This window comes from Globicephala melas, chromosome 14, assembly GCF_963455315.2.
Source record: "Globicephala melas chromosome 14, mGloMel1.2, whole genome shotgun sequence".
NCBI lineage: Eukaryota > Metazoa > Chordata > Mammalia > Artiodactyla > Delphinidae > Globicephala > Globicephala melas.
Window position 1 is genome coordinate 45,767,325 of NC_083327.1, and position 21,159 is coordinate 45,788,483.

The 21,159-nt window shown below is 36.4% G+C and overlaps 1 protein-coding gene across 1 annotated transcript in view; it reads left to right on the forward strand.

Annotated features, from left to right (window-relative positions):
* The first annotated feature begins 582 nt into the window (after nt 1–582).
* The window catches only part of RFX6 (regulatory factor X6), a 55,578-nt gene continuing 35,001 nt past the window's right edge, over nt 583–21,159 (forward strand). The window contains exons 1-6 of the mRNA XM_030853610.2: nt 583–805; nt 1,072–1,228; nt 4,078–4,201; nt 5,882–5,943; nt 17,819–17,896; nt 19,241–19,268. Of these exons, the coding sequence (XP_030709470.2) occupies nt 583–805; nt 1,072–1,228; nt 4,078–4,201; nt 5,882–5,943; nt 17,819–17,896; nt 19,241–19,268 (672 nt within the window). The remainder of the gene's footprint in view (nt 806–1,071; nt 1,229–4,077; nt 4,202–5,881; nt 5,944–17,818; nt 17,897–19,240; nt 19,269–21,159) is intronic.

A 21,159-nucleotide genomic window follows, 5' to 3' on the forward strand; every position in this document is an offset into this window, starting at 1 on the left:
TGGGATGCGATGGCGTCTGTCCCAAGTCACTGAGAAGGGCCCTCACCACCCCCTAGGATTACTCTAGGAATAAATCAACCGAGGACATGTTGTGCAAAGACTGAGCGGTGCTCTGGGGTCCTCCTCTCCTGGCCTGGGCCTGCAGAGTCAAGGCTGTCCGCGGAAGCAGCCTTGGTTCTTTCTGGGAGCTTTGGGTGTGGAAAGAGTGCTCGGTCCCAGGGCCAGATGAGAGAAAAGGAGGAAAGAGGGGAAAGGAGATGTGGGAAATGGGACTCCATTGCTCAGGCTCGACGAGCGCAGGTGAGGAAGTGAGTTCCAAGCTGAGCATCTGCCAGGATGGCAGACAGGTGGAGAGAGTCAGTCCCGCCTCGGCCCACCCAGTTCCCAGGGCTGTCCGAGCCGTACCTGTGCGCGGCCTTCCTTCTCCGCGACGCCCGGGGGATCCCGAGCCGCAGCCTCCGTCCCCGCCCCAGCGGCCCCGGGTCCCCAGCCCCGCCCCGCCCCGCCCCGCCCCGCCTCGGCCTCGGGGCTCCGCTGGGAGCCGGTCGAGCGGCGGGTGCCCGAGTCTCCGTGGCCAGGAGGATGGCCAAGGTCCCGGAGCTGGAAGACGCCTTCCTGCAGGTGCAGGCTTCTCCCCAGGTTTCCCCCGAAGTCCAGGAGGAGTGTTGTGTGCAGCTCCTGAGCAAGGGTTTGCTCGTTTTCCCCGAAGAAAGGGTGTACCTGGCGGCTGAAGCGCAGCCCGGGGGTGCGCTGGGCAGCGGGGAGAAAGGGGACGACCCGGAGCTGCCGGTGGGAGTTAAAGCCGGTGAGTGCTCTGCCCCCTCCCGGGACGTGATTGGGACGCGGATGTATTTTTTACAGGGCATCCGATAATAAAAAGAAACATACCGCAAACGCGCGTATATTTCCCCTAGGAAAATGATTGTTAAATAGAAATTAAGTCGAAAGGATTTTGCATAGCTCTCCTCTGAACCCCATAGGCCACCCTGTTTGACGCCAAGATACATTTAGAGGCTAATTAATTGATTGTATATTCTGATTTTCTTTATCATCTTTTCAACTTGCAATCAGAAATGCATTTAAGCAATGGTAACTTTTCCTCTGAAGAAGAGGTTGCGGACAATCAAGACAGCAAAACCAAAGCAACCGATCCACACCTCTCTCAGAAGAAAACCATCACGCAGATTATGAAGGATAAAAAGAAGCAGACTCAGCTCACCCTGCAGTGGTAAGACTCGCCCAAGGATACCCTTAAGCACCTGTTGAATTTTTAAAGTCAGTATATTCAGATTCTTTGCTTTTCTCAATTTGCTTCTCCCTCAGACTTTCTTGGAGAAGTTTAAAAGACCGATTAGAAATTCATCCAAAAATTGTTTTCACTGAATATTTGGTATAGAGACATACTCTGGTACTGGTGAAAAATGATCTGCAATACAAATAAAAACCATCACTCTGTTCATTATTGACTAAAACTATAATTTCTTCTAATGTAAGCAATAATGAATTTTTTATTACTTATTTGCTTAACATGCAATCAATTCAGTCCTTATATATTTGTTATTTTTATGTTTATAAAACATGATTCTTAAAAACAACTTAAAAGGAGGAAGGATCTTAACGGTGCCTTTATCCGTAGAGGGCAAATTCAAAATTGTGTATTGGCCATAAGATGAAATGTGTTTGAACTAGAAGACATAGAAAAATCAGTTAAGATGACGCTATTAACTTAAATAAATGTTCAACTACCTTTCACATATGATTTATTACAGTGAAATATCACTAATTGGATTTTGTGGAAAATCTTTAAAAACCAAGAGTTTATCAGTAGGCTCTCTACATATACAGTACATTTTATAATATTCTAAAAGGAAGAGGAAATTTAAAGTAAAAACATAATATTATACTTCTCTATGTAGTGTGAAGAAATAGAACTATAAATTTCCTTCCAAATTCCAAATAAGACGCAAATAAGTAAAAATGTCTACTTGCTGATGTTACATGATCTGTTTATATGTAAAGTGTGATCTAAATCTTAGAAAAATACAGTAGAAAAAACAGTATCTTAAAAAAAGTAGCACATCTTATTTAAACACTGAATTACAATTTGCATGTAGTAAATTTTTGTAATTATATCCTTAACTTTCAAATATTTGAAATATAAACTAAATATCTTTCTAAAATTATGGTTTAACTATTGAAGTTGATATCACGTTTACTGGTTAAGAATCTACTAGAGCAGTAAATAGTTGAGCTAATTATCTGAAATATTTAGGACACACTATTTTTTTTAGGATAATTGGAGCTAAAAGGTTTTGACTTCAGATATATTATGAAGGTCTTTTGAATGATCACTTGCATTATTCAGTTCAACTTGAATGAATGGAAACAAACTTAGGTTTTTATTTTATAAATGTAAATGCATTACAATTAAAGAAAAAAGTTATACCCAAAGTTAACATTATACTTATGTATAGGATTTTTCAGTATTTTGAAGACAAAAATAATGCCTACACCATCAAAATAGCCAGGTGAAAAAGTGGGCATTATATACGTGTCATTAAAATATAGTTTTAAATAGTTGAATATTTCTCAGTAATTTTCATATTTTTTGAAACTATAAAATGTTGTCATTTTGTTTGAATTCTCCATACTCTCTCTTAAAAAAGTGTTACATAATTTAAAAAAAAATAGCCTAGGTGAGTTATTTACCTTCTGATAATTTTTTCCTTAAGGTTATAGATTATAGCGGGGATATTAAACTGTAGAATTGAAAAATTAAAGTGAAAAATCTGCCTAACTTCAATTTTCACCATCAACTAGGTGTTTGGTTTTATGTATGCAAATTTTATTGGGTTTTGATTCATTTTTTTCCTTTGTCATAGAACAATGGATGTCTGATATTTTACCTGCTTAGGAAACACGTCCTGTAGCTTTTATCTCATGCACCTTGGGAACGTGTTAAATCAGAGATCTAAAGAGTTTAGAAGAGTTTCACTCAATTTTAGTCTGAATGCATATTCTATATTGCATTGCTCTTGTATAGTAGTAATTATGATTTTACTCTACATAAAAAGAGTATAAGTAAATTTTAGCCAATATCATCTACAGAAAGGTTAGAAAAATTGAGAGTAGAATCTACAACTTCTGATGTTCTGATTGCTGTTCAGATATTTATAAGACTTAAATATATTTTATTACATTTATATAAATTGTGTGCAATTGCAGGCATCCAAATTAAATGGAATTACTTCTAAATTTTCAAAGTTTATATAATTATGTTTATAATATGGAGCTGAATTGATATGTCATGTTTGGAGGCATCTATAGAGAATAACAGTATGTTTCAAGTGTACAGGATCTTTTAGATAATTGTAAGTACTGATTACAGTAAAAAGTGTAGAGATAGAAATAGATCGGTACCATTTCGAACTTAAGTGAAGTTAATTTACTCTTATGTATTTTGCAAATAAATGTATCACCATGCTTCCCTAACTATTCAGTGTTTGGAACTAGTTTGTGAAAGAAAGTAAGAGATTATAGACATTTGCCAACCTGAAGCCTGGCAGCCCTTTAGTGTTGAGAATGTTATTTTTAAAAACCATCACCTTCAATTTCACTATTCATATTTGATTAGCACAGAGCAAAGTGTGATGAACAGGGAAGACTTACACAGAAGTAAGAGAATGTTTAGTGTTGAGAATGTTATTTTTAAAAACCATCACCTTCAATTTCACTATTCATATTTGATTAGCACAGAGCAAAGCGTGTTGAACAGGGAAGACTTACACAGAAGTACGACCTATTCATTGGGATGTGGACCACACAGGAGTGGTTTTGTCTTAGCCATGGTATTTTAACTGCACTAGCAGGTGTTCATTGGGGTTCTTGCTCTTCTAACTTTAATCCTTATGATCATATTTTAAATATTATCCAGAATAAAAGAAGTCTACTCATGTCTGCTCAAGAACTCATTTGTATAGAGTCTGTATTCAAAAGGAGCATTAAATCAACGTGAGAGGGGAAAGGAAAGAAGAAATAAAGAAAAGGTTTGACCTAATTCTTTGCCCTTTTTCTTAGGCTTGAAGAGAATTACATTGTATGTGAAGGAGTTTGCTTACCACGGTGCATCCTTTATGCACACTATTTAGATTTCTGCCGGAAAGAGAAACTGGAGCCAGCCTGTGCAGCCACCTTTGGAAAGGTAAATAACACATATTGGCTATACTACCTTACAACTGAAGTCATGTCAGGCAGACAGTATGGAAACAAACTTATCTGTTCAAATTTTCTTATAGAATATTAAGAATCTGTTTTGTAAATGAAATCTCTTGGCTGTTTTTGGAACTATTGTATGTTTAACCTAGATGTTACCTACTATTTGTTTTACCTTGAATTACTATATGCTTTGAATATTAGAACCCTGGCTATTAGAAGATTTAATGTGATCTTAAAGGAAGCTGTATTTGAGCAATAATATTTCCTTTCAAAGATGGATACATTGAAGAGTATGGTATGGCCTGTATTGAGAAGCAGAATTAAGTGGAGGTGACAAGTATCTTGTTAATGTAATTGGTGACTGTGTTTATTCTATTTCATAAATAGTTCTCCTAATTCTCCATTTGTTCTAAGTATATTTACACTCCAAACTCCAAGATGTCGTGATGGGATTGGTTAAATTTCTCTCATTTAAAAACATTCCTTTTTACCCAACCTGTGTGGTTAGGATGGGAACCTATATAGCTGACATTACTCTACTTACATATATTGATCTCATTTTAAGAATCAGGAAACAATATCAATCTCTTGGGAGAGCCTTGTTCTTTGAGATTCTTGTCTTGCTCTATTATCTAAGAACCAAGGATATCCCAGAAAAATTGTAAGAAGTTTAGATCTCAAATATTGCATCTCTTATAAACTGAAATCCAAATTCTAACCTGTAGAGGGACTCGTTGTCTAGAAAATAATGATTACTATGGTCTGGCTTCCCAGGTTTTTTTTTAAGTAAAATAATTTATTAATTTATTTTGAAAACCTATCGTTTACAGGAGACAGTGTGATAAGGGCATGGTAATCCAGTGATTTAGGTGCTAGCCTAGACTCTAATTTGTTGCGAGACCTGAAAAGCACTAAACTTCCTCAAAACTCAGTTCACTCATTCTGTAAAATGAGGAGGCTGCATTTTAGCTTTAATATTTTATTAGTGCCCCTTATGGCAGTCATTCTTAACTGTTTGGGGAGCCATAAAACACCTTGAGAATCTGATAAAAACTACAGAGCCAGTCCCCAAGAAATTAACACATATTAATACACAGAGTTTGCCATGGAGCCTTTAGAAGATCATGTATGGATCTCCTAAGATTCAGGTTAAAAGCCCTGTTTTATGTAGAAGAGATTTTTGTTCTTTAATCAAATGGTAACTTTTAGGCAATTTAGAGAAAGGAACGTAGAAAAGAAAAAGTTTCAAACACGGCTTTGAAGATCTGGCAAGGCAAAGAAAATTTCCATGTCCTTTCAGGGTTGGAGGTAGATACTTAATTGTGGGTAAATCTCTGCAAAGAATTACTATAAAGAAACCCAAATCTTCCCACAAAGCACATACATGAAGTAATAATTGCTTTGGCAGTAACATCAAGCAAGAGCAGATATTGGTATGATCTGCTTTGGACATTGAGAAAAGGGCAGTAGAACAATGTCATCAAAAAAGCACCTCCCTCCCTTTGCTGAGGTGTCATTATGTATCAATATGTGTATGATATTATTTTTTCCAGACTAAATATTTACTCAAAGTTCAACATTTGCTTTCTAGAATTAATTGAATATGAGAGGCTTGCAACAGAAACACACACTTTCTAAAAACTAAAGCAATTGACTTTCTTTTTAGACAATTCGTCAAAAATTTCCCCTCTTGACGACTCGGCGGCTTGGAACAAGAGGCCATTCAAAGTAAGGCACATGGATGAGCACATTTCAGATCCGTACATATGATGCATTGTATATGAGGACTAATGCAATGTGAAACAAGTATTGTCTTTATCAGTGAATAGAGCTAGGTATTCTCTTCTTAATAAAGCAGGCTTTTACCAACTCTAAGACCTAAAAAGAAAAATAAGTGGATTTTAAAATAATGTTTAAAAAGCAAAACTTACACAGAAAAATCATAATATATTATTTTTTCTGATGAAATAATCTAAATGAATCATTTTTATAATCTTAAAGCCACGACTGAAGGTACCAGTGTCATGAAAGGGAAATACATATGGCTACATAAGTGACCAAATGGAATCCACAACACTTCCAAAGAGCAAGGCCAAAGCCAGGGGTTGAACATGGTCCAGGTTCTTCCTCTGGTTTTCTTTCCCAGATAATAATTTCTTTATATTCCCCTCTTTTCCCTTCAAGACAAATGCCATGCCCATATGACTTAATGGAAATATAAATATAAAATAAGCAGTCATGAATTCTCTCTCTTGATAACTTTAGCTTTACTTATCTCTTGTGGCGACCCCTGTAGAAACCCCAGTTACAGGTTCATGTTCACCCATTATTTCTTCTGTCCACTGTGTTTTTAGTTGTTCCTTTCTTTCTGTCTACAAACATATCCAGATCTCTTCTGTGTTGATAAAATAAAATCGTCTCAAACCTGCTATACTCTTTGTTATTGCTCTGTTATTTTTCTTCTCTCTGCTATTTCTTGAGAGTAGCTATCTGCTCACTTGCCTTAGCACTGATCACATGCCTCTGTCCTGTCCATTTCTTTACCTGGGCAAAAACTCAATGGCTTATTTTTACTGTTACTGATCTTCCTAGGCACCTGTCTAGCATTTGAACCTGTTGATAATGTCTTCTTAAAACAAATAAATGCATAAAACTTCCCCTACAACTTCTCTGTTGCAACACTACAAAGTCCTCTTCCCTCTTCTGCAACTTATTTTCTAGTTTGTCCAGTGTCTCCTTCGGCTCTAACATCCAGTTCAGCATTGTCCAAAGAAATATAACGTGACCACATATTTAAATCAAAAATTTCTAGTAGCCATATTAAAAAAGTAAGATGGAACAGATGAAACTGATTTTACTAAGTTTTATTTAATCCAACATATCCAAAACATGATCGTTTAACCATATAATAAAAATTAAAATTATTAATGAGATATTTTACATTCTTTCTTTCCTACCAAGTGTTTGAGATCCTGTGTGTATTTTATACCTACAGCACATCACAATTCAGACTAGTCACATTTCAGCTGCTTAATACCCACATGTAACTTGTGGTTATTCTATTGGCTAGCTCAGTCTTTTGGCTCAGTCACTTGCCAAAAAATAGATCCTAATTTATTATGAATTCTCTTGAATCTCTCTCTCCATTCTCACTTTCAAAAACTGGCCTTGACTCTGTCTTTTTAGTCTGTTCAATACCATTCTTCCAAACTGACCTTCTGAAGTTCAATCATTTCTCTGTCATGCTCAGACATTTTCGCCTGCTCATGACAAACTTTTCTCACCTTGACATTCAAGGTCCATTATGATTTAGTCCCAAACCATTTTCTTACCTTATTATCTACTTCTCACTTTTCAGCATGCAGCCTATGCCCTCACCAATTTATTGCCCAGTCCCCTTTGCTTCCCTCTCAACCACCACTGTTTTGTTCATGCTGTCTTCCTCCATGAAAAATGCCCTTTCCCCTAGAGGTGTGTTGAAATCCTATCCATTTAAAAGAATGTCTCCTGAACTTCCTCTTCTTTTGAATCTTTTCTTAGCCTTTTGATGTTTTGTAGTCTTTTCTTTGCACCCTCATAGCAGTTTTTGATACCTACCCTAATGCGAAATTAACTTATCTCCTCCCCTTAAAAGGTGGTATTTTGAGGACAGAGACTTTGTCTCACCCATTTTCATACTATTTCTGTGGTCTGCTACATAATAGATTATCAATTTATATCATTTAATTGATTCCTATTAATGTGAATAGTATTGTGGCCTGAGAAATGAAATGCCAGATTGAAAAAGACAAAATTGGCTCATTCCTTCTAACCAAGTCAGCTTTTTTTCAAAGTCGAATCAGTTTAACTGCCTAATTTCTACTGAATTGATTCCTACTGACTTGTGTAGGTAGAGAAAAGATTAGATAGTGTTTGAGATAGTTAGATGGTGGAAAAAGAGGCAAAGCAATGCAGAGAAATCCTCTTCACAGGATCTACAAGAGGACAGGCAGGCAGGCTGCAGAGAAAGTCAATTAATCCTAGAAGGAGGCTTTAGGATTAGGGATGAATCATTAACCTTGTCCATTGTGACACAATGAGGCTCCAGTGTGTAGGTTTATGTTGTAACAATATGTAGTGACTTCAGGCAATTTGTTTGATATCTGAGAACAGATGCCCAAGAGCATAACATTAACAATTTGAATTTTTTCCTACTTACCTGATGTGCCATTTGCTTTTTATAACTTGCATATTATATTTTGGTATTTTCGTATCATGGGGAAAATTTTTTTCTATATGTAAACTAAGTATTTTGAAAGATATGGCAAGATGTAGAGTTTGTGTATTTTGTCCTTGTTAATATTCTGATGTAATTATACTTAGCGAGATACTTTTCCTGACTTTATTTCCAAGAAATACCCTTAGATTTTTTTATCTTGGAAGATAATATATCAAAAGGCAGAGTTGCCTGGTGGTTAGGAGTATGAGGCTTAAAATTGGACAAATCTGAGCTTTAATCCCATATTCCCATATACAACTAGATGAGCTGTTCAGCTTTTCATCAATAAGTTGGATATGCCATTATCTACAGGTTTGGTGTGAGAATTAAATGGAAAAGTACAGGAATGAATGGAGGCATGAATATGCTTTCAACCTCACTATCCTTAATAGTAATGAAATTATTAATAATAATATAAAATTAATAATATGATATTCACAATACATCCAAAAATCAGCAATGCAATTAAAAGTTATTATTTACTGAGCAGCACACACACACACATGCACACAGACACACACACTCTCTAATCCTCACAATGACAATACAAGATTGGAATTACTGTGTTTTACAAAGGAGGAAACTGCAGTTCAAAGATCACTGACTTGCTCAAGGCCACACAGATACTATAAAATAACAATGTTGGCATTTAGATCAAGGTTTATCTGGCTCTAAAGTTTGTGCTTTGTCACCTGATAAAGCTTCTTCTTTCCCATATCAGTCATATCAACAAAATATTGTTTAATTGAACTTTTGAGTTTTTGAGGTATAAATTTTATTTATTTTTTCTTTTTTTAAACATCTTTATTAGAGTGCAATTGCTTTACAATGGCGTGTCAGTTTCTGCTTTATAACAAAGTGAATCAGTTATACATATACATATGTTCCCATATCTCTTCCCTCTTGTGTCTCCCTCCCTCCCACCCTCCCTATCCCACCCCTCTAGGTGGTCACAAAGCACGGAGCTGATCTCCCTGTGCTATGTGGCTGCTTCCCACTAGCTATCTGTGTTACATTTGGTAGTGTATATATGTCCATGCCACTCTCTCACTTTGTCACAGCTTACGCTTCCCCCTCCCCATATCCTCAAGTCCATTCTCTAGTAGGTCTGCATCTTTATTCCCGTCTTGCCCCTAGGTTCTTCTGACCATTTTCTTTTTCTTTTCTTTTTTTTTTTAGATTCCATATATATGTGTTAGCATACGGTATTTGTTTTTCTCTTTCTGACTTACTTCACTCTGTATGACAGACTCTAGGTCCATCCACATCACTACAAATAACTCCATTTTGTTCCATTAATCTGCAAAACATACAAGCAACTCATGCAGCTCAATATCAAAAAAACAAACAACCCAATCCAAAAATGGGCAGAAGACCTAAATAGACATTTCTCCAAAGAAGATATACAGGTTGCCAGCAAACACATGAAAGAATGCTCAACATCACTAATCATTAGAGAAATGCAAATCAAAACTACAATGAGATATCATCTCACACCAGTCAGAATGGCCATCATCAAAAAATCTACAAACAGGGCTTCCCTGGTGGCGCAGTGGTTGAGAGTCCGCCTGCCGATGCAGGGGACACGGGTTCGTGCCCCGGTCCGGGAAGATCCCGCATGCCGCGGAGTGGCTGGGCCCGTGAGCCATGGCCACTGGGCCTGCGCGTCCAGAGCCTGTGCTCCGCAACGGGAGAGGCCACAACAGTGAGAGGCCCGCGTACCACAAAAAAAAAAAAAAAAAAAAAAATCTACAAACAATAAATGCTGGAGAGGGTGTGGAGAAAAGGGAACCCTCTTGCACTGTTGGTGGGAATGTAAATTGATACAGCCACTATGGAGAACAGTATGGAGGTTCCTTATTTATTTTTTCTGATCTAACAGTTTTAAATGTTAATTAATATATTAGATTCTTCTTCAGAGAGCTAACAACATTTCTCAAGCATCAATCATAAGGCATTTTAAATTATTTTATATTTGTTTAGAGATATTTATGTTTTCTATAAAAGCAAATTTGTAGCACAAACACAATTTTGCTTTCTGCTTTTAATTTTTGTCCAAAATGTTCTCTGTGTTGGTATATTATCTTCACAATCATCATTTCTATTGGATGTTTAATATTTAAAAATTTACATTTGAAAAACATTTTTATGTATATGGAAATATGAACAATTGATGATATAGAAATATAAATGAAGAAGTAAGTATATTTTGCAGAAACAGGAATTTATAATTTCTCCCAATTTTCCTAGTAATTTTGTAAAACTTTGTATTGTCGTAGTGCCCAAAACATACTATCACTAAATATCTATTGAATTATTTCTAATATATGAATAAATTTGGTATTAATTAATTTATAAATAAATAATAAGCTCTGCGCTCCATCCCTTCATTTTCTCTTACCATCCCCTCCCTGCCAAGAAAACCAACAATCCCAATGGCAGATTCTGCATGTTCTGAAAACCAAGATAAAAACTGACTTTGCTTTTGTGTTTTTCTTTTCTTCTCTTTGATTTACCACCAATGCTAATAATTTTTTTTCTTCCTGTGCAAAATTTTTTTAAATAAATTTATTTATTTATTTTTTAATTTTTGGCTGTGTTGGGTCTTCGTTGCTCTGCGCGGGCTTTCTCTAGTTGCATCACGGGGGCCATTGCAGTGCTTGGGCTTCTCATTGCTGTGGCTTTTCTTTGTTGCGGAGCAAGGGCTCTAGGCGCGTGGGCTTCAGTAGTCGTGGCACCCAGGCTCAGTAGTTGTGGCTCACAGGCTGTAGAGCACAGGCTCTGTAGTTGTGGCACACGGGCTTAGTTGCTCTGCGGCACATGGGATCTTTCCGGATCAGGGCTCGAACCCGTGTCCCCTGCGTTGGCAGGCAGATTCTTAACCACTGTGCCACCAGGGAAGTCCCAAAATTTTTAAATTTAGATTTTGAATAAATGAAAATGAATCAAAATTCTATAGGTACAAAGAGTATCTAATGAAAAGTAATTCTTGCCTATTTTATGTTATGAATGTATTATAGCAAGGATCATCAATCCATTCATATTTATATTGATGACAAAGCATGGTGCCAAAGAGTTTTTGAGGTGCAAACAATAGTAAGATAGGGTACATGCTGTCAAAACAATTTCATTATCAATATTCATTTATTCAGTAAACATTTTTCGTCTGTCCTGGTGCTGACTAGGTCCTGAAGATACAATGATTAGCAAAAGAGGCCACGTCCCACTCTTGCTCAAAATGGCTCAGCAGGGTAAGGGAGAACACAGTTGAGCCCACCAATTAGATTTCATGAGATTTCATGCACACAGTAAACTGTTTGATTTGAAGTTACATTTTAATTTCTTGTAGACTTTGATCAGTCAAATCTTGGTTTTCAGACATGACGGATAAAAGCTATTATCTTATTTATTAGTAGTGATTTAGTGGGTTAATAAAACTGATATGGCAGCTGCTCTTATCATAGTAAGTTATTGCAACTCCCTGAACAACTTAATCCCATCATTTCCTTATCAGTTATCATTTGTATAATGTAAACTAACATCAGGGCTACTAGCTCAGTGGGAACATATGTTTCAGGAATTCTATATAATGACAAAATGGAAAAGAAGAAATATAGGTGCAGGTATAAATTGATCAGCAAATGAAGAAAAGTATTAGACACAAGGTAAATACTTTAGTACTAAAAAGAGGAGCAATAATTTCATTTGTCCTGTTAAAATATAACACTTTAAAATGTGGGCATAAAAATTAATTAATTATTCTTCTTTATTCCTAAAATGTAAATGATATCTGTCACTTGATACAAGGCTAAGGACAGTTGATGCTAATGAATGAAGACAATTTTGTTAGATAATCACAAAGACTACTTGTATTATGCAAACATTTTCTTAGAGAAATTAGCTAATCATATCTAGGATTTTTAAGCAGTTATCATATATCTTTTAAAATAAAAATCATATAGGGAGAAAGAACTGTGAAATGTTTGGGAATCTTTATTCAGAGTAACCTACAGGATAGACATTAGCTATTGGTATATAAATTTTAAAAACTAGTTAGCCCACAGTGAGGCAAACCTCACTTTTTATTCAACATTTACCTGTATATATTCTTGTTATGCTAGAATATTTCTGGCAAATATTTCCTAGCAAGATTTATTTTAGGGTAATATATTAACAACAAAGTAGTGATATAATATGTTGCAAGTGAGATGAAAAAATCCATGTATACTTTGTATGAAATTACTCTCCCCAGTTTTACGAGGTTTATCTTCAGCTGTTAGGAAGACAGAGAGCTGCTCATTTATTATCTCTTCTCAAAGACACTAAATCATCACTCAGACAGACGATAACATGTTCCTAGTTACACTAGAAGGAAGATTAAAGGGCAAGATTATTTTATTGGCTCCAGAAGAAACTGGATATGAAATGTGCTAAAGCATTACAATGGTCATTGCAAAATATTGAGATTTGTATTTCCAGCAATTTCTAGTCTTTCCATCTAAATACGCTGATTGCATGTCCTTTATATACATTGTTTAAGGATACAACTTTTGTTCAACGCCAATATTTTACCAGTACCTGGAAAGGCACAGTCCTAGGAAGCAGTTATTGAAAACAACTGGCTTTAAGAGAATTTGTGTTTTATCAGTTTCCAGATTTCTAGCAGAACACATTGACTGGTCCAATAAATAAGGATTTTTCTTTACAGTAATTTCTAAGGGGGAACACAATGAAGGGGAAGATGAAATTCCCTTCCTCCAAATCTTATAGGTTAGTAGGGGAGGTAAGCCGTGTATACATATACCATTGGTACGAGATGCAAAGCTCCATGGGATAACTGACCAAGAGAGGAGTTCAAAGGACAGAGAAATTAATTTTGCCTAAGAGACCAGGCAAAGCTTCATGTGTTGAAGCTGTGCCTTGAGGCACAGATAAGAAATGGGGACGTGCAGGAAGAAGGGCATTCCCAACAGAGCTCAACAAAGTAAAGGCACACAGTGAGGAAAGCATGCGTTATTTATGGAGGGCAAGTAACTGATAGAAATAGATAAGTTTACACAGTACTAGTGGTAGAGTTAAAGGAATTAGTAGATTTCCTTACATCACATTAGACAAGAGTCTTTTTAATCTCTACCAGATTTTAAATTGTGCTATGTTTAAGTATATGATACTATATGCATGCCCTTTATTAAAAATTCCTGCTTATAAAATTTTCTTTATGACACATTGTTATTTTTAACTTTTTTCATATTATAAATTTATTTATTCAACAAATGTTTATTGAGCTCCTACTATAGGGAGCTTATATTCTAGAGGGAGTCTGTTTATATATGGAATTTCAAATATGAAACATTCAGATCAATGGTATAGTTCTTAATGATTCAAGTTAGTTATCAATTCTTAAAGATTCATGCTAAAGTTGAAGAGAGAGTGTATATGCTGAGTGCAAGCATATTCAAGCTATATTTCATTTAAGAACTTCTAAGTATAAATAAAACTGAGATACAAAATTATATATACATATATATTTTGCATCTTGAGTATAGTCTATTGAAACAAAGAGTGCTCTGTGGAGCTTTGGGTTTGAATTTTGTCTTCAAACCCATAACTTTTCACATATTTTTTCCAAACAAATCACATAAACTTTTTTGAACTTTGCTTTGAAATGGAGATATTACTTCACTTGCAGGCTGCTGTGGAAATTTGAGATGAAGTATACGTAAAATTTTTTACATGTAATAGTTGCTCAATTAATGGTAACTATTTCTATTAGTACCTACTATCACCTGCTTCAATTTTAACACATATTAATTTTGTATTGCAGTTCTTTCTTTGCATGCTTTTTTCCCCCACAAGACTATCAACTCCTCCAGGGCAGACACCCTCATCTGTCTCTTTCTACGTGCTCAGCACGTAGCACACAATAAGCATTAAATACATGTTTGAAGGAAAGAGTTCACTTTTTCACTCGTTCCCTGTGGGCCAGCGTAATTATAAGATTGTATTGATATAACATGCTCAGCTACATCAACACGTCTAAATTATGAGGCATTGCTAATGAGAAAAGGACATGCTGCTTCTCATTTGTACAGTGGAATGTAGCTGACCAAGTTACCTTCCTTGGGTGTCAGTGTGTATCTTGTTGATGGTGTCATTTACATTTGACCTACAAATAAAACACATTACTTAAAAGATTTTTTTTTTTAGATGTAAAATCTTGACTGTAAATGTAAGTGGAGGTATTAAGTACTTCTATTTTTAAAGATATTCTGCCCTAATGATTAGAAAGGAGGAAGCAAAATAATACAGTTGTTTTATAAAAATCAGGAACAAATGAATTGTGTAATAAAAATATCCTTTCCTTAAAAATCCTAAGTAAGAAAAGAATTACAAATCCATGTTACTCAGCATTTACTGGGTCCTAAAGGATGTTGCCATTTTTACAAAAAGTGTTCATCAAGTGATTTTTTTAAAATGGAAGTAAAATTCGCCTCAGGGCTACTCAATGTGGTCACTGTCCTGTGACTCGCAGGCAGTCTGGCTCAGGAAACCATGGACTAGGGTGGAATTCAGAAGCATATATGTTCCTGGCTCGGTCATCCGTGTCGGTTTTTAATCATTGTATTGACAGCTCTCACAGTGGTCAGGATTAGTGTGCCATCTAATATTTGTTGAACTCACGGTTATCCTTTTGATTTGTCTTGTGATTTTTGTCTACCACCCGTGAAGGCAATGTAGTTTCTTCTCAATCTGCATGGCAAACCACTTTACCATGGTATAATATTATTTACATGTTGAGACAAGGATTATAGATGAGAAACAAGAAGATCAAAGTTATAGTAAAAGAAGATTTATCAACTTTTAAAGCAATGTTTAACATGTATTGCTTTAGCAAGTGGCTAGAATGAAGTTATTTGAACTGTAGCATCCACAGAACAAACAGCAAGCTTTGCAAATGACCATGAAATTGCAATATATTTCCATTGTAATAGATGCTCTTGTTCTCAAGCATCTCTTGCTTCATTTCTTCTAATGCAAAGACATTTTCTTTGGTATATTAGTTCTAAAATCTAATAAAGAAAAATAGTTATACTTATTTCAGACTCATGTTCACTCACTAATCCTAATAGGCTTGGCTGAATATCATCTAAATCTGTTCATTTGTTATGGTTTTAGGTATTTACCTTATCAATTTCTATTAATATAGCTGCCTTTTGTAATGTCCTTTGCTTAAGTTTCGTATTTCCTTCATTTCTCCCTTTGTTCCAATATACTGTAGAGGTTCTTTACCCTTATCTACCAGAGGAGTATTTTCTTACTGTAAAAATGGAGTTTCTTCTGTTCAGGTTAACAGACTGCTATTGTCCTTCTACCCAAACTGAGGATTTGAAAACTTGTTCCCAGTCTGCCACACTCATAAAATACCTTCACTACCGTGATCACCCTCCATTACTGTTTCTCAAACATAACAGCCCTTTCTGAAACATTTCTTATTATAATATGTACAAATTTTTCATATTTAAAAACTCTTTCTTCTCCATCTCAAATGGCCCAGGGTCATTAGAGGCAACTCCTCTGCCCTTAGAACCTAATGGGAGAGAAGCCAACTCTGGGACTCATACTTATAGAGGACTCTGTTCCTCCCCTCCTCCAGCTGATCTCCTTCCCAGGAGACAAGGAGTCCATTGCCTGAGTGAATGTGTCCCCCAAGACTGCATCCCCCTTCAAGCTCGCATTTCAGGTCCGTGGGGCCCAAGAATTCCAAACAGTCTCAGGCCTGCCTCCTGGGCCGAAGTGGGCCTCTTCCCTCATCCATCCTCAGGAAACATAGACCAGATGGGTGCCTCCCCCAGGGGGCAGCTGTCTGGGGTGTGTGTGAGAGTGGATCTTGGACATGGAGGCTGGAGTGTTCTCAAGAGGCCCCTCACAGTGCACAAAGCAGCAGAGGCTGGGGAGATAAGGGAGCTGGGAGCAGCTCTCCTCCCACCACCATGTTTCCTCATGGAACTCCAGGAGTCTAGGCATTCTAAGCTCAGAATTACCTACTAGATCATTATGGAGGTACATTGTCAAGATACGAGGAGAGGGACATTTTATTTCACAATATGTTCGCTTGATTTATATATTTTAAGTGATTAGGCGTAAGGTATGTGGGCCTCCATTTGTACTCTCGTCCTGAGCCTTGAAAACATTTAGGGGTAGAGTTGCTCTGACAAGTCCCTTCTTTATTACTGAGGTCAGCAAAGGTGCCTTGAAGCGTAGATCCTTCATTGTCCTGTCCACTTTAAACTCAGATGGTGATGCTAAGAAATGAAGTTTTAGATATGGTTACACTGAAGTCTACTGGAAACCCCCTTATTCTTTTATTTCATTCCTTCCCTGATCTTAGATGAATGCAGATTGAAATGGTAAATAACCAAATAGGTAATGGTGCTGCATGGTGTGCAGAGAGGGGAAAGAAGCGTAAAGGCAGAAATTAGCAGGCTTTGGTCACCCTCACTAGATACCCAGTCTTTGACTAGTGGTTGTGTCACATGTGTAGCCTTTGTACTTGGGCGTGGAGTAAGTCTGGGGTCTGCAGTTTTGGAGAATGAGGTACAACTTGAGAGATGCTACATTTGCCTGTGGCTCAGGATCCATAGATACATTTATAACAAATTATTCATAACACTGTTACAGTCCATGTTTCATATTTCCATTGATTCATCACAGAGATGTTTTTTTCCCCATTGTTGCACAAAAGTTTGAAGTGAAAATGACAGTGACTTGGGCTTCTCATACCTCATGAGGAAAATAACTTTCAAAGGGTCAGATGCTTCATACATATTCCTATGCATGACATCAACGTCTTTCCCACACATAATGTTATACTCTTTTCTCCATTCAATAGATGTACTACAAAGAAAACCCACCATTTACTTATTCAGTTGACCACATTCAAATTGAACCAAGCAGCCTGCAGATAGATACGCTTGATATACTTAGAGCCAATGTCTACATTTACAAATTTAAGTGCCTGCAGTTAAATGCCTGCAATTATAATTTTGTTTGTTTGTTTGTTTTTGAAACCTAATGTTTTAGAGGTTTGAGGGGGGTTAGCAGTATGCAATTCTCCTGTCTTTTTCAAGCTTAGAGCCAGAAATATGACCATAAGTAGAATTAGTTACCATTAAAGAAGGATTAAACACATTAAGATATTACTTAATCAGGAAAAAATCAGGAAAGGAAGATGCAGACCAAGAGGTTGCAGTTCTTACTTGTGGTTTACTTCAATTCTACTTTAGTCTCTTTTTTCCCCTTCAAAAAACTACATTAACGCAGAGCTGGTTCCTGTTCTTGCTCTAGGTATCATTATTATGGGATTGGCATAAAAGAGAGCAGTGCATATTACCACTCCGTTTATTCTGGAAAAGGCCTGACAAGGTAGAGTTCGACTATCTTCAAGATAAGTTCTGTATGTCTTTAAATATGTATAATATTTATTGAATAAAATGACTTACTAATTTTGCTTATTGAGATATTTTCCTTTAAGCATCAAACCTTAATTTTAACTTTGTATGGACATTTACAATGACTGGGCAATTAATATACTTTGCAATCATTAATAAGAAATTAATGGTGAACCAGGGATCCCAGAGAGATGTAAAAGAGAAATCAGGGAAGCAGAATTGCTTTCAAATTAGTATTTACTTATAAGGCTGAATCTGTTTTCAAGCTAGATTCAACAAAATAAAGGCAGAAAATTTAATTTTTTTTTCTAAGAGATAACCTGTTTTAAGGATCTATGTGCTTGGCCAGTATCATACAAAGATGAAAAGTTTATTATAATCATCTCTAATCACATATATTTTGATATACCAGCTTACCTTAGTAAGATAAAGCTACTGACCTAAGCTACTGAGTCTCTGTGAAAGAAAAAACACAAATGAATATAAAGAACCTATAGCTTGGGCTTCCCTGGTGGCGCAGTGGTTGAGAGTCCGACTGCCTATGCAGGGGACACGGGTTCGTGCCCTGGTCCGGGAAGATCCTACACGCCGCGGAGCGGCTGGGCCCGTGAGCCATGGCCACTGAGCCTGCGTGTCCGGAGCCTGTGCTCTGCAATGGGAGAGGCCACAACAGTGAGAGGCCCGTGTACCGCAAAAAAAAAAAAAAAAAAAAAAAAGAACATATTGCTCTAATCTGTCATCAACTATCAGGCAGAGGTTATTGACAAGTAAGGGGACATCTAATGAAACTAGTGATAATATGCAATTATTATTTTTTAAAATACTGGAGCTCCAAATGATTAAATCTGCACCTGAGATTGCTTTATGGCACGATTCCCCAAGAACTGCTCTCAAAAGAATGAATTAGTTTTAAAAGTAAGGTATCTTGTGGAAAAAAAAAATAACTTTAGTCACTCGAGTCATACAAAGATGAACTCAGATATTACAAACAATATAACGTCAGCTTACTAACCACTACTCACTGTGAAGTGAAAATACAGGCCAGAGTGCACAAATATTTAATATCAAGTGTGCTTTGATTGCCTCAGATCTTACCTGACTTCCCTAAATATCCTTTATTTAACTTTCCTGTAATAGACTTATTTTGTTAGTAAGTTGAGAAAGATGCTTGGGTCCCTTTGAAAATCAAACAAATTTCTCCAGATTTATTTCACTGATCGTGATATAAAGTTACTACTTTTGTAGGTCCTCTGCATTTCCTTGATAGATATAACTGTATATGTATTTTTAACTAATGAAAAATGTTCTGATTTTTAAGGTTTTCTGGAAGCAAGCTGAAGAATGAGGTAAGAACTAGTTTCATTTCTATTTTACATCTGTTATGTATTACAAGTTTAACAATAGGAGTTATTCATCCTTATTGGCAAATATAGAAATAAATGTTATTTATTGAGTCCCTTGAATGGCTGAGGACTTTAGACAGAGCTAAGTTAGATTTGGGGCAACTAATGATTCTTTACATGGAAGAATTACACCTGCAATTACCCTAGGAGGGGTAATTTTTCAATTACCCTTACCTAATATCAGATACTGAAAAGATTATTTAAAAAATGACCACTATTGATCCAAGAAATTGTTATTTAAATATAAACAGAAAGCCTACAGCTGAGGATATGGAAAGAATTAATATTTGGCATATACCTATCTAGACAAAACGTTTGATAGTTATCAAGAAACCCAAATGTTATGCTTGATTGTTTCACTGTGTGTGTGTGTGTGTGTGTGTGTGTGTGTGTGTGTGTGTGTGTATTAGTCAGTTTACTGATCTCTTCTGCACTGGGGCTGGAGATGGGGATGGCAGGGGTGGGAGCTAAGGAGAAAGGGTCCACCACGTGCACAGCACACACTTTCTGCCTAGACTACCCTCCTCCTTCTTACTCCCAGCCAAAGAACAGATCAGCAAACTGACTTTATCTAAATGAGTTAAACTACCATTAGGGCCTGCATGGCTAATTAGGCACATGATAAGGCCTTCATTATCCTCAAGTTCACTAATCATTAGAGGAGGTGCCACAGAACTGAGGGCACATGATAATGTGTTGTGTGGTAAATTTGGACCTGACGTAAATTGTAACTCCATTAGTTTGGTGAAATGATGCAGGCATATTAAGAAATAATATAAAGCCCCCAACCCTCTGAAATGACCAATTTCTTTCCACCAGTGCTTTTAATACAGTTAATGGCTAATTACATAATAAAATCCTCCAGATTGCTCTTTTTATCAATGAAATAATAGCTCTTTATTAGATAAACGGTTGTGAAAGTGCAAAAATATTGACTTAGAAATACACTTCAGTTGACTGAAGTTTATGTCAATAGGGAATTTAAGTCATTTTCTCTCAGGTGTTCTTTCTGCCACTTTGAAGAGACTGGTGGTACCAGGGGTCCATTAGCTGGTACAGCATGCAGATGGCAAGCCTCCCTTTATCGAATAAAAGAAAAATCTCTCTCAAGTCTACTGCTTCCTCCTTAGAAGAGCACAATCAAAACTCAGGTGTACGTTTTGTTAATAAAATAAAACTAAAATATTTTGGTTAGGCTATAAAACCCATTTTTCTAAAGCTACCGGAAGCAAAAATAGAGTATCATTATTGTGATGATTATATAAATGAGCACAGTTAAGGGCTTTCTAAAGCCTCAAAAATACTCTAAATACTTTTTTAAAATTATGATAAAATTTGTTTAACAAAGTTGAAATTTTAAAAAACTATTTTGTACTTAGAGTGACCAGCCATCAGTTTGCTCAGGGTGTGAGACTGTCAGTGCAAACCTTCATATCCTTCAGGTCATTTGAACATTAAGAACGGTGAGGTAGGGAAAATGGGTGATAATATTGCCAATTTACAGCTAAGGAAACTGAGGCTGAGATATTTGTTTTCTTAAAAATTCACAATAAAGTTCTATTTTTTTAACCCATGGTTGAAATGTTAATCAATAAATATGTGGTGATACAGGTATGAGGGGGCAAAATAGTGAATGGTTAGATTTGATCCTTTACAGTGTAGCAGAAAAACCTATCTTGAGCACATAATCATAACTAATTATAAAGGGTGTCTTGAGAGTTAACCTGGTTTAAGTGGTTAAGGACACTTCCTGCAGGAAGTGACATTTAAAGAAAGAACTGAGAATAAGAAGGAGTTTGGAGGAGGAGTAGGGGCCGAGGGAAGAAGAGTCCAG